The 12,741-nt window shown below is 33.1% G+C and overlaps 1 protein-coding gene across 2 annotated transcripts in view; it reads left to right on the forward strand.

Annotated features, from left to right (window-relative positions):
• LOC101690915 (protein FRA10AC1) overlaps positions 1-9,507 on the forward strand; it is a 34,118-nt gene extending 24,611 nt beyond the window's left edge. For both annotated transcript variants that reach the window (XM_004749642.3, XM_045068441.1), the window contains 3 exons: positions 1,484-1,522; positions 6,971-7,049; positions 9,340-9,507. In XM_004749642.3, the coding sequence (XP_004749699.1) occupies positions 1,484-1,522; positions 6,971-7,049; positions 9,340-9,382 (161 nt within the window). In that variant the 3' untranslated portion in view covers positions 9,383-9,507. The remainder of the gene's footprint in view (positions 1-1,483; positions 1,523-6,970; positions 7,050-9,339) is intronic.
• Positions 9,508-12,741: the final 3,234 nt, after the last annotated feature.

Here is a 12,741-nt window from a genome sequence, read left to right on the forward strand (position 1 = left end):
TTAGAGATACATATCAATCATCCTTGGAAAAGTTTGTTTATTTTCTATTAAGGAAGGGACTGTATGATTTAATTAATTCTTTATCTCCAGTTTCTAAGCACCATGCTTTCTCCATATAGTAGGCATTCGATAGATGTTTAGATGAGTGAGTGAATCAGTGAAACAGTGGTTTCTCAACATTGAAAGGAACATCAGAGACCTATCCTAGGATCCTGACTAAAAAGATATTCTGTGACTTTGCTTTTCAAAGTATAGTCTGCTGGAATTCTCATCACTTGGGAATATGTTGGAAATATACAATCTCAGACCCTTCCCCAATTGCACTTTGTAAGTCAGGATGATTCGTATGCATCATAAAGTTTGAGATATACTGCTCTGTATTAGGTACTTGTCTGCTTTTGCTTCAACACCTCCAGGGAAGAGGAACTTACTACCATCCAAAATATTCTTTACTTTTCATTTAGCTGTAATTGCTAGCAGGTGTCTTAAACTAATTTAGCCCCAATCTACAATTTCTTCCCTTTGGTTCCAGTTATGTCCTTAGGCCTCCAAAGTAAGCCTAACCCGTTTTTTACCTGTAGACATTTGTGACGGGTATCGTGTTCCTCAGATGACAGGAAAGAATTTGTCACATCGTAGCTATATTTTTATTTGCTTTCTGATGGTAGGAAATCAGAGGGAAGGCCAGAAACAAAACAAAAAAGAAATTATAATTCAAAGCTGCAGTCCAGGCCTTGGCTACCTGTGGAGTCTTGACCCTGTGGTCCTGACACCCACTTCACTGGGCCTGAAAGGGGCCATGTAGGTAACAGCTTTGGTTTATGAGACCTCCTATCCAAGGAGAGGAAGTGTTACTCTCCATCTGTTAGCTGTAATTTTTTTTTTCAATTTATCAGTCTTTGAAATTCTTTCCCTTGTAGTCTTATTACGGGAGACCTTGTAGAGTGATGATTTTTTTAAAAATTACATTAGTAGATTTTCAGTACTTTTTTCTTTCTGTTTCTCTGGATAACTTGTAGAACTGAAACTTTGTTTTATGAAGTAATATTTTGTGTGAATTTTAGTTATTAAGAATTCTCATCTGTATTTGAAAAAGTATTTTGAAAAATGAGTATTTATTTATAAATTGCTTTCTGATGTTGAAAAGCTATAGATAAAATATGGTTATATTGCAGCTAATCTATAAGGTTTTTTTGAGCAACCTGAGATTTTTTTTCTTTTTTTTTTACAGGTGTTCATATTTTTTAAGCTTTGTGCTATGTATTCCAGGCATAAAATAACCTCTGCCTTGAAGAACCTAACATTTTAATTAGAGAGATAAGTCTGAGGAACATGAAAGATTAGAAGACAGTGAGGTGTTTCTCTGTAAGACTGTTAAGTAAACTAGACACTTAGGAAGTCTTAGGAAGAATTCTGGTTACAGCTAGAACTGTTACATGATTGCAAAATGATTTTTAACAAAACAATGCTGTTTTCTTTTCAGGGCATTCATCCTCAAAGAAATCAGAAAATTCTATAAACAGTAAGTATCTAGTATTTCTTTAATAAAAATGCATGGATTAAAGTTATTCACAGTTTGGGTTTCCCATCAATTGTGACTTGCTCTGATATATCATTTTTTGGTTTTGTACCATGTAGAAAAAAACCATGGAAAAAAATAGCAAAAGTGTATGATTTCTTCCCCAATCTTGAACATTTTAAACTTTCTTATTTTAAAATAAAAGAGCATAAAATTTTCTTCTTCAGTAAATACAATGGATACACAGTTTAATTTCACTTTTTAGAATATGAAGGAAGAAAAGCAAAAGTATAAGGTTGGAATGGAAAAAGAATTGGGGAATTGGATTAAGATTTAAGAAATGTTTCTTGTATTGTATATTCAGTAATCTCTTATTTGGTGATTTTGATTGATCAAATGAAATATGTGGTTTATATATGAAAAGTAAGATGTTGGCAACTGGTTACTAGTGGTTAGTTTTTTAATAAGTACTGTGGTTTTCACTGGATTATATCAAGTCAGTTTAGATTTTATTGAATATTTGCCATAGATTTTATTATTTTTTTCCTGCAACATTCCAAAAAACATTCAAATGACTTACAGATACAATAAAATAAGGTTTATAAAAGTAAAATCAGGATAATGGAAAAATAAGAAAGAAGAGCAAAGTAAAGCTTGAAGTAAAATTAACACAGACAGATGTTTACTAAAAAGTCCTGTGTAATTACAAAGGTAGATCACACATTTGTCACTGGTCTTCTAAACAACCAAACCAAGGGAAACCACCAGCAGAAATTTTAATTGTACCCATAAGATCATATGCAGGGTATTCATCTCTTTTCCAGGTGGAGTTCTGAGAGCAGACTCTCCTGTGTGTTCATAAAAGGGACATCTACCTGTGATATAACAAACAGTAGCCTTGCATCTCAATAGTAACACAGTGTCAGATTTCTTAAAGACCTTGCAGTAGGGTTAGGGTTAACAATGAAGTGTGACTCAGGAGCCTGTCTAATTCATTTTACAATATCTGGACTTATTTTATGACATTTCTAGGCTTAGAAATTTGTAGACTTAAAAATTAATTTTTTCCTGATATAAAGTAATATATATTTACTCTGGCAAACTCAAGAAAAAAAAATCAGTAAATACTCCAAATCCCACCATTCAAAGAGAAACATTATTAGCATTTTATTAATTTTTTTTTAAAGATTTTATTTATTTGACAGAGATCACAAGCAGGCAGAGAGGCAGGCAGAGAGAGAGGAAGCAGAGAGCCTGATGCAGGGCTTTTGATCCCAGGACTCTGGGATCATGACCTGAGCCAAAGGCAGAGGCTTAAACACATTGAGCCAACCAGGTGCCCCAGTTAGCATTTTAATATAATTCTTAAGGAGAATTATTAAGGGGTCAGTAATCAGAAATTTTGCACTATGAAAAAATAGAAAAAGAGAAGTTTAAAAATATTTTTGTTTAAAGATTTAATGGAGAGGGAGTTGTCAGTGGAGGCATTCCTCTAGTTTAGGAAGACAGCATATTCCTTATGAATTATTTTGCTCATACCAGTTTTATTTTCAGCATATTTGAAGTGTCCTAAGCACTGATACTTTGTTTCTTCACTTGTGAATCCTAATTGATCTATAGCTCTTTTTCCTAAATTAAGTAAAGTATAGTGACAGTTTCTAGGATATCGCTGGGCATGAGACCAATAGACTCAGGCTATCTGGGCTGAAGTAGTATATATATAGTATCTTTCATTTGTACCTAAATAATGTTCAGTTACCCTTTTACCACCATTTAACATTGGATTACTAAAACCAAATCTATGAAGAAAAACCCAGTTTCTGTGAGGAAAAAGAATTTTAACTTGGATTTGTTGATTATCTACTCTATCAGCCAAAGTGGCAATGATTTACTTGTATTACCTCATTTAATCTTAATGATGGGCATATAATCCCATTTTGCAGAACAGGAGAACCAAGACCAAGAGAATTTACATAAATTACCAAAGTTCTATTAGTTGGTTAATAGCAGAGCTGGGATGAAACACAGATTTATAACTCCACAATGTCTGTGCCCCTTTACCTATATCATCAATAACTTCAGTGAGTCAAATGTAAGTACACTCTTCAAATCCCAGTTTTGGCAGATACATTGTATAAATCTACATTGAATGATTTGACCTTTCTGCGTCTCAGCTCTATATGTAAAATAGGTATAAAGAGACTTAACTTTGTATTATTGTCAGAGCCAAATGAGACAATATATATGTAAAGCATGTGTCCAACACAAAGTAAGTTCTTGTTAACCTATAGCTATTATTATTGTTACAGAAAGGGGAAAAAAAACAGCCATTAAACAGATTCTGTGTTTTGTTCTCCAGAATTGGTCAGATCAAAAATTAAGTTTAAGTTTGACCTATTTGTTACCATAATAGGAGACTTGCCACTTCTTCAGTAAGCCCAAGTTATTTAGGCATCATATAATATCTAGAAAAACAAGATGACATATCTGCTTTCATTATTCAAATGTATGGGGGAAATTATACACAGTTTATATTTTAGAATTTACATTATAAAAGGAACACTGAAAACTTAAAAGCAGATTAAGAATGGAATAACCAAGGCATTGACAGAACTTGAAATTGTGTCACAGGAAGAAGGTTGAAGGAAATATAGATGTTTTCCTTATAGATGTTCAACCTTCTTCCTGTGACACAATTTCAAGTTCTGTCTGTCAGTGCCTTGGTTATTCCATTCTTAATCTGTTTTTAAGTTTTCAGTGTTCCTTTTATAATGTAAATTCTAAAATGCAGACTGTTTGGAAAAAAGTGAAGGGATAAGAGGGAAGGAGTAAGGAGGTAGACATGGAAACTGTAGATGTTTGTAAGACTGTTTTTGTGTAGGAGACTTATTTTTGAGGACTATTTGGCAGAATGAGAGTCTCTGGATAAAAATTGCCCAGAGACAGATTTTTGCCTTAATTTAAGGAAAAACTTGTCAATTAGAACTATCTGAAGAAAGGAACAAAGGACTGGGCTACTTCATGAAGTAGTGAAGTGTTAAGCCTAGATTGGACAGCCACTTGTCAAGGGAGATGTTGCAGTAAGAGATTCAGTCATTGGATAAGGGCTAGTTCAAAGACCTGCAAGATCGCACAGAGTCAGTGATGTACATTCTGATCCGCAGTTGCTAGTAACTGCTGTGTAGTTTTGACACTGATACCAGAGCACGCATTTGTATTGCTTATTCTTCTCTCTGTGTTTTCCTTAGCAGTGCCTCTCCCATCTCAGGCCTGTCGTGGCAGTTACCATAGGAATGGTTTCTAGTTACTGCTGTTCTCAGGGAACTAGAATGGTATAGATTCAGAGTTGAACTTAGAGGTCATGTAGTCCAGTCTTCTAGATATGATTCTCTAACAATATTTGGCTGCTTTTTAAGCATATGATCTTTGAAAGAAGGTTACTTTATAATATTCTAAACTGATTCGACCTTTTAGTAAAACTCACTAGTCTAGTATCAGAAAACTGGTGTAGGAAAGCTGGCATGTGGGAAGTACTCTTGAAAGGGAAGAGAGGGCAGGTGTTTGTAAGGCCTTTTAAAATTAGCTGCCCATTTTCAAAGATCTTGTAAGTTTGTTCTTTGACATCATTAAGAGGGTAACACCATAATGTTAACTATTAGGCCTATTTAGTTTTTTCTGTGGTTTCTTGATCTCATGTTAGTGAGTTTTCATAAAAGTAAGAGTAGAACACTTATTTTCACTTCTCACACATTCAGTTTGAGACACTGGCAGCTTCCATGTTTGTTGTCATTGAGTGGGAATCTGGTTCCCAAGGCTTTATAATTTTATCATCTTTTATTGTCTTTGTATGTAGATCGTTACAAATACAACCCCTGCGGCGCCTTGGTGGCTCACTCGGTTGTGTCGACTCTTGATTTCAGCTCAGGTCATGATCTCAGGGTTGTGAGATCAAACCCCATGTCAGGCTCTGCACTGGGCATGGAGCCTGTTTAAGTTTCTCCCCTTTTCCTCTGCCCCCCCCCCCAATATAACCCCTCTCTTTTTTTCCCCCCCCTGCCATTTTTGTTATAATTTGTGCCAGAATAGACACAGTTGGGACCAAAGTTCAGACATGCATATTGATTGAAGGTTCAAAGTCCAACAGGTAAAAGGTTAAAAGCACTGTGGGCAATCAATGCTGTTTTATTTTTGTGTGTGTTTAACTAAGGGACATTCTGTATTGATAGGCTGAATTTGTTTCACTTCTTTTTGAGACTAACTTATTGCCTTATATTTTTCAGTATTTGATAATTTTTAGCTCACTAATAATAGGGTGATTTTTGAAACATGTTGATTTTTTTATATTTTAAAAATAGAAATTTCTTTATTGTTTTGACTGATTTTTAAAAGCATTACTTGATCATTGTTTAAAATACAAAAAATTTGGAAATGTTTTACATAGAAAGTGAAAGTATCCCAGGCCACAGGTGATGTAATTACTGTTAAGTTTTGTTTGTCCTTACAAACTTACCGTATATATACACAAATGTAATCATAAATGAGATTATACCATGCATACTTCCTGTAATTTTAAAAATTTTGAAACAGCGTGATATTTTTTCATGGTAATATTATAGATATGCTAAGGTTTTTTAACTAACTATATTATATTAATTTAACCAATTTTTGATCCCTAATTGGTAGGGATATAGGTTTTCTTTTGTTGTTGTTGTTGTTGTTATGTAATGAACATCTTTGTACATGTATCTCAGGTGCTTATTTATTCTAAGTAAATAATTAAATTCTTAAAAGCCGCATTGCTGGTCAAAGGATATGTAAATTTTAAACTGATCTATATTGCTAGATTTTCCTCAAGAATGAAGTTCACAGAATTTTTACTCTTAACAAGTATGAATATGTCTATTTCTTTATTGAAACCAGCTTCTTCTAATTAATTTAATCAGCATCAGATTTTTGAAAGCATCTGACAATATTTATTCATAATTTAACTAACTAGTTCTATGTACTAGTTCAGTTCTTGAATTCTTGATCCTAATGTAAATATACTCTACAAAAACCTTAACCTACATGTCTTTTATATGCCAACAGAAAGAAAAAACTAAGTCAAAGGCAATTATATTGCAAGAGATCATTCCTTTATGAGTTAGTACTGGAATTACCACAGTGAAAGTGGAAGTGCCACTTTCAGTGGAAGTTCCACTGAAGTTCCCTCAGTGTAACTTAGGGAACTTTCCCATGAGACTTTCCTTGGTTTTTTTGCTGAGACTCTTTGGTATATCTCAGCTTATTTATTTATTTTTAAGAAGAATTTATTGGTCTGAAAGAGTGAATTACATTCTCAGAGCCATAAAAGTGAAACTAAACTGAAGCTAATTTAATTGCATTGGTGGGTAATTCAAAATATGTTTTAAATATAACACATTTTTAAAAATCTCTTTTTTAAATGAATAGGAAATTCTGATGAAGAAGAAGGTACTTCAGAATCTGAACTTTGGAAGGGCCCCCTACCAGAAACAGATGAAAAATCACAGTGAGTCCTGATATTACTAGATAATGCATACCTTTTACATCAGTAAGGAAGCTACAACCACAGCCATTCTTGATAACAATTAATGAAAAAGCTTTTCATCAAGAATGTCTTTTTAATGCCAAAGACTACCTAGCCTGGTAAGATCAGAGTTTATTCCTAGTCATTGTTTGTGGCCACAAACTGCTAACTCATCCAGCTTCCTCTCAGTGAGTAAATCTTACTTTTCAGCTTTCCTTGCCAAATGACCGTCCCGTCTTTACTTAGGAGCCTTTAGAGAAGGGCTGTTCCCTAGTTCCACAGAAGCCTATTCTTGATACTCTGATGATCATAAATGTGTACAGGGAGACCCTTGAAGCTGTCTGTGTATGGGTAGAAGTTTACTTGCCCACAACCACCTTAGCCTCCCGAAGACAGGATAACTCAGTGTGTACATTGTTATCTGTCTTGAGTTGGAAGAGCCATCTGGATATGGGTCGGAATTTTATCAGCTCTTGTCGTATACTGGGATGTTCAGCACTTGAGCTTTATCTGTAACAAGACGATAAAATAATACCTACTGCAGAGTTTATTGTGAAGAGTTAATGAAAGAAAAATTTGTAAAGCACTTGGTACAATACCTACAAATATAAGTGCTCAATAAATTTTAGTCTAATTTTGTTAGTCTTTAGGCATATTGGCTCATAATGGAAAGATACCTGTTGAATAAATCATAATTCACTAATTTAAGCTACTTATGAAACATCTTGCTAATTATATGTTCTCAGTGTAGTAGAATTCAGGTGTTTTAGAAAGAGGCTTTTTAAACAAGAGCACTTTTTTTCTGTGAACTTAACTTTTTTTCTTCTAGTCAAGTAAAGAATTCCTAAATGTATGGTCAATATAGATTAGATTATAAGAAAACTATTATTATAAAATACTGCTATCCTGGTTAAACTATGGACTAAACTTCTGATGGTATAACTTCCCATGAAGAGCTTTATAGCTGAAATTGACAGATTGGCTCACCTTTTAAGGCAGTAAAGATACTTGAGTAAATCCTAAGAAGACTCTCATCATCCAGAACTTTTTGTGACCTTATAAGTACTTGACAGTGATCAAGTACTGAGCACCTAAGCCTACACAGAGATTCAGTTAATTTCCTATATTTAAATTCTTACTACAGTTTAAAAAATTTTACTGTATATTTCTGGCATGTGAGAGGAAAAGCATGGGAGATATCAAATTACAGATAATTCTTAAATCAATTTTATCTGATTCTGTAGTAATTTTTTAAAAATTTGAACATGGGTATAATGGCTTTATGTATTCACAATTATTTAAAACCAAATAATGGAGTCCCATTGTGAATCCCTGATCTACAAGAACTTTTTTTGAAGAGACTGGTAGACTGGATTTTACTTTACAGCTTGATTTCCTGTCCCAGAAGGGAGAAAGGCAAATGTGTGTGTGTGTGTGTGTGTGTGTGTGTGTGTGTGTGTGTATAATCATTTAATCCTCACAGCACCTCTGTGAGGAACTACAATGTTCTCCTTTGTACAAACATGGAGACTGAGCCCAGAGAAGTTAAGTAACCTGCTAATATAAGCTAATAAGTGACAGAGCTAGAACTTAAACATTGTCTGACTTGAAATCCTGTGGTATTTTCCTGTATCACTCTGGTTCCAAGTGCTAATATTTATTTAGTACTTGATAGTTTTCATTTTATTTTACCATATTATAATACAATTTAATATTTCCTTTCAGATTTTGATTCATTGTTTTACACATGATATTTACTGCTACAAATATATATTTACTGTTCCCATAGCAATAAAGACCTACAGCCTAAGGAGATTTTCCCCATTCCTAGGAGTAAGACTTGTATTTTTCCTGAAAATAGTTTTCTTTTTCATTCATTTCTTGGTCAGACTATAATTTGAAATGAGAAAGAACAGAGAATTCTGTCAACCAAAAAAGTAAAGAGAAGTAGTAACATTTCATAACAATTATGAAGCATGACTCTTCACAAAGTAACATTTTACTTTAAAGTAAAATCTTAGGTAATAAATACATATAGGATGTGGGGGCAACATATAAAACATTTCACATTTAATCAATCTGGGTATACTTACGATTATTCCAAAAGCTGAGGATTATTTGATGGCTGAATCATGAAATATATCATATATAGAAAAATCAGCAAATGAGTTAGAATATTTTATTTTCATTAATCACCTATAATGTGTCACCTAGTAATTTTTTTCTGTAATTGTTGATCTTAATCAATACATATACTTTTTCCTTTAAATAGAGAAGAAGAATTTGATGACTATTTCCAAGATTTATTTCTGTGAGATGGAAGAGAGAAGGCCACATTCCTTACTGTGAAAGTACACTTTGAAACTCTTCACAAAAATTTTATCTACAAGTTGCAGCTTGAATGGTTTATCTTCAGAAATAAAAATCCAACTACTCTCAAGATGTCAGCTGCTTTGGAAGTTTTTCAGTTCTATTGGAGACATGTTTCCTCATCCCTTATATATCTTTTCAGATGCTTATTTACAACTGCTCCATCTGTAGCTGCTAGAGGATAAAGCTAGTACACTGTATGGAGAGTTCATTGTTCCTGTATTTTGTAGGGGTTTTGTTGTTGTTTTTATTCATTCATATTTATCTTCCCTTACTTGAATTAATTTAAATTATTAGAATTATTGATGTCTCACAAAAATTATAGAGTAAATATGTCTTCACCTTCTTTCCTTTGATACACCGGTACCCCTCCTTTTAAGCACCTACTTTCCCATTACCACCTGTTTCTAGCTGCCTTTTTTTTCTTACTTTTCTCTTGCTTCCTTCTTCCTTCTCACCTATACTACTTAAAGGAGCTTGTTATTATCAGATTTGACTTCCCAGTGTGTGAGTAGTTTATTATAAAGTAAATTAATACTGTGGGGCAGCAGGAACAGCAAATGAGGTCACAGAAGTCTACAACAGTAGATTAGGTTCACAAAAGTTGACTCTCCAACAGAGAGATTCTATAATAAGATAATTTAACTAATAATAGTATATGCTGGAGCTTATCTCAGATGTAGTCACACAAATACAGATATACTTATATGCCAGGATATAGTATAAAATGGAACTTCTTAATTTGCTGATCATCCCCCTTAGAGTCGATGCATGTGCTTTAGGAGATCTAAGCACTCTTAGAATCTGAGTGTAAACTTCTGTGATTATGTGTATTTATGGGGGGAAAAGGTCCATAGTTTTCATCAAATTTTCAAATCTATTGATTTCTTTAAAAAGGTTTTAACCCATTTTTGTAAAGTGCCAAGAGATGGATATGAAGATGCATGATTTAGTGAAGAGAGGACCTGTAGAAAGCAATCACAGCATTTTAATTATTTTGTTAATATAAGTATTTTAAATGATATTTAAACATGGAATGATTGGCATTAAATTGCAGAATAGTTTAGTGTCTTATTTTTAAGTGGTTAGTATCTGATTTTCTTTTTATTCAAAAGTTGTTATTCATTAATTCAAATATTTATCAGGCTTCTGTTACATGTGAGGCACTATGCTAGATGTTGCTACAAAGGAACTGTCTAGGAAATAATTACACAGTCATTTCTAAGCCATCAAAAACAGTAAATCAGTATCGGTTTGTTAATGTTGAACATTGTTTTTAAATCCCCTTATTAAAGAAATTGTATTTTTTTTAATCTCACTACTTACAGAGAATAAAAAGGAATCTTGGTGTCTAAGGAGAAAGTGTTGAAATGTCCGACAGCAAACTGATACTAGTATATATGTAGCTAAAACATGTTTATGATTAAAAAAATTCATAGTTTAGTGATCATCAGAAAATAAAATTCCTATAAATGATAAGTAGGAAAACTAGACTCAAAATAAATTCATGTATTTGGTGTTATAAGTATGGTTTATAGACATTAGGTTCATTAGTAAAAATTTTAGATCATTATATATAATCACAACACTTAATCCATTCATACATAATCGAAGTCATATATTTGTTTTGTTTTGTTTTGTATTTTTCTCTTAGTTATATTTTTAAGGAGCCTTTGAAAAGACCACAAGATGATGAGTTTAAAGATTAATTCTCCGACAGACCTCTCTCATATTTGGCTATAGTGCAGTCAGTAGTGTTCAGTGGACCACTTTTTGGGATATGAAGTTAATGCCTTCTTCTACTTGCTCTTTAGCAAAGCTCCTATTTTTGCAGACCTTCAATGGCAGTACATCTCTACTCCTCAACTTGCTTTCTAGTGAATGAGGAGGGGATGTTGTTTGAGCTGATAATTTGAGGTCCAAAATTACATAAAACTAAAGAAAGAGTTCCTTTTTTTTTTTTTTTTTAAGATTTTATTTATGTATTAGAACATGAGCGGGAGCCGGGGGACAGAGGGAGAAACAGACTCCCCACCAGGCAGGGGTATGTTGGGGCTTTCTGAGATGATGACTTGAACTGAAGGCAGACACTTAACCGACTGAGCCAGCCAGGTGCCCCTAAAGGAAGAGTTTCTTAGGCAGTTTCTAAAATAATCCTAAAAGTAGAGTTTCAAAATTATTTTAAGTAATGAAAGTAAGGTGTACATGTTATCACTTACTCAAAGTGATGACTTATTATTGTCTATACAACACTCATGCAAGTGTATATAATAAATGAGTTTTTTCCCCCCTAAAGATACTTTATTAACTTGCAGGCACTCTTCATTTATACCTGTTGGTTATGACATTTATTCAAAATATCATTCATTTGTATTCACTGAGAACCTACTTTGTACCAGGCACTACTCTCTCTCTAGGTAACAGGATAGAGGTAGGAACAAAACAGAAGAAAATAGACAAAAATCTTTCCTCTCATAGACCTTACATTCTAATGTGAAAGTAGCAATCCTATGATTCTAAATCTTATAATTTTTGCTTGTAAACGTAGAACAAATGATTTTTACCCCCTTGACCTTAACATTGAAAAATATTTTCTGTATAACAAAACATTGGAGGTTCATAGACTATAAATTTGATTTATTAAAATTTAGATACCTTTTGGTAAGAAAAATCTGTGGCAGAATTTATGGCATAATTTTTATTTGGTCAATGATTTTAGATAAGTAAAGAAGAAATCCTAAATTTCTCTGATGTCTAAACAGGCACCATGTAGTAGTAGTAGTTAATTGTCCTTAGTTTCTCTTGACAAAAGAGTATTTAGAATGCTTGGTAGATGGTTTTAGTAATCTTTTTTTTTCTAAATAACCTCTGTTAAAGTGCTGCTAAACTGCTTTTGATAGTAAAATTCTTGCATAATCAAATCACATGCTTCTTAATAATGCATAACATTTATTAGCTGATTTAATTTACATTAGGATTATCCAGGGAATATCTTATAAGCTGATTATTCTTTCAATGAGAAGAATAGAATATTTTAAAATATCCTTAGTTATACATAAAATAATTGCTTTCAGACTTGGGGAGAGGGATGGGCATAGGGCAGACATATAAACTGCCAAAAGCAGTGTGGTCTTTACCCTTCCATTATCAAGGTTAAAAAAAGTAGAGGAAAGATGGTAAGCATTTCAGATGGAATAACATTTGACATCCTATTACGTGTTTTGTGTATATACTTACAGATGTTATAAATTCTATATTGTATTTGCTCTTAAGATGCATAGATGAGAGATTTTAGTTTAGGAAG

The sequence above is a fragment of the Mustela putorius genome, unplaced genomic scaffold (genome assembly GCF_011764305.1).
Source record: "Mustela putorius furo isolate JIRA1106 unplaced genomic scaffold, ASM1176430v1.1 tig00003909_pilon_pilon_pilon, whole genome shotgun sequence".
NCBI lineage: Eukaryota > Metazoa > Chordata > Mammalia > Carnivora > Mustelidae > Mustela > Mustela putorius.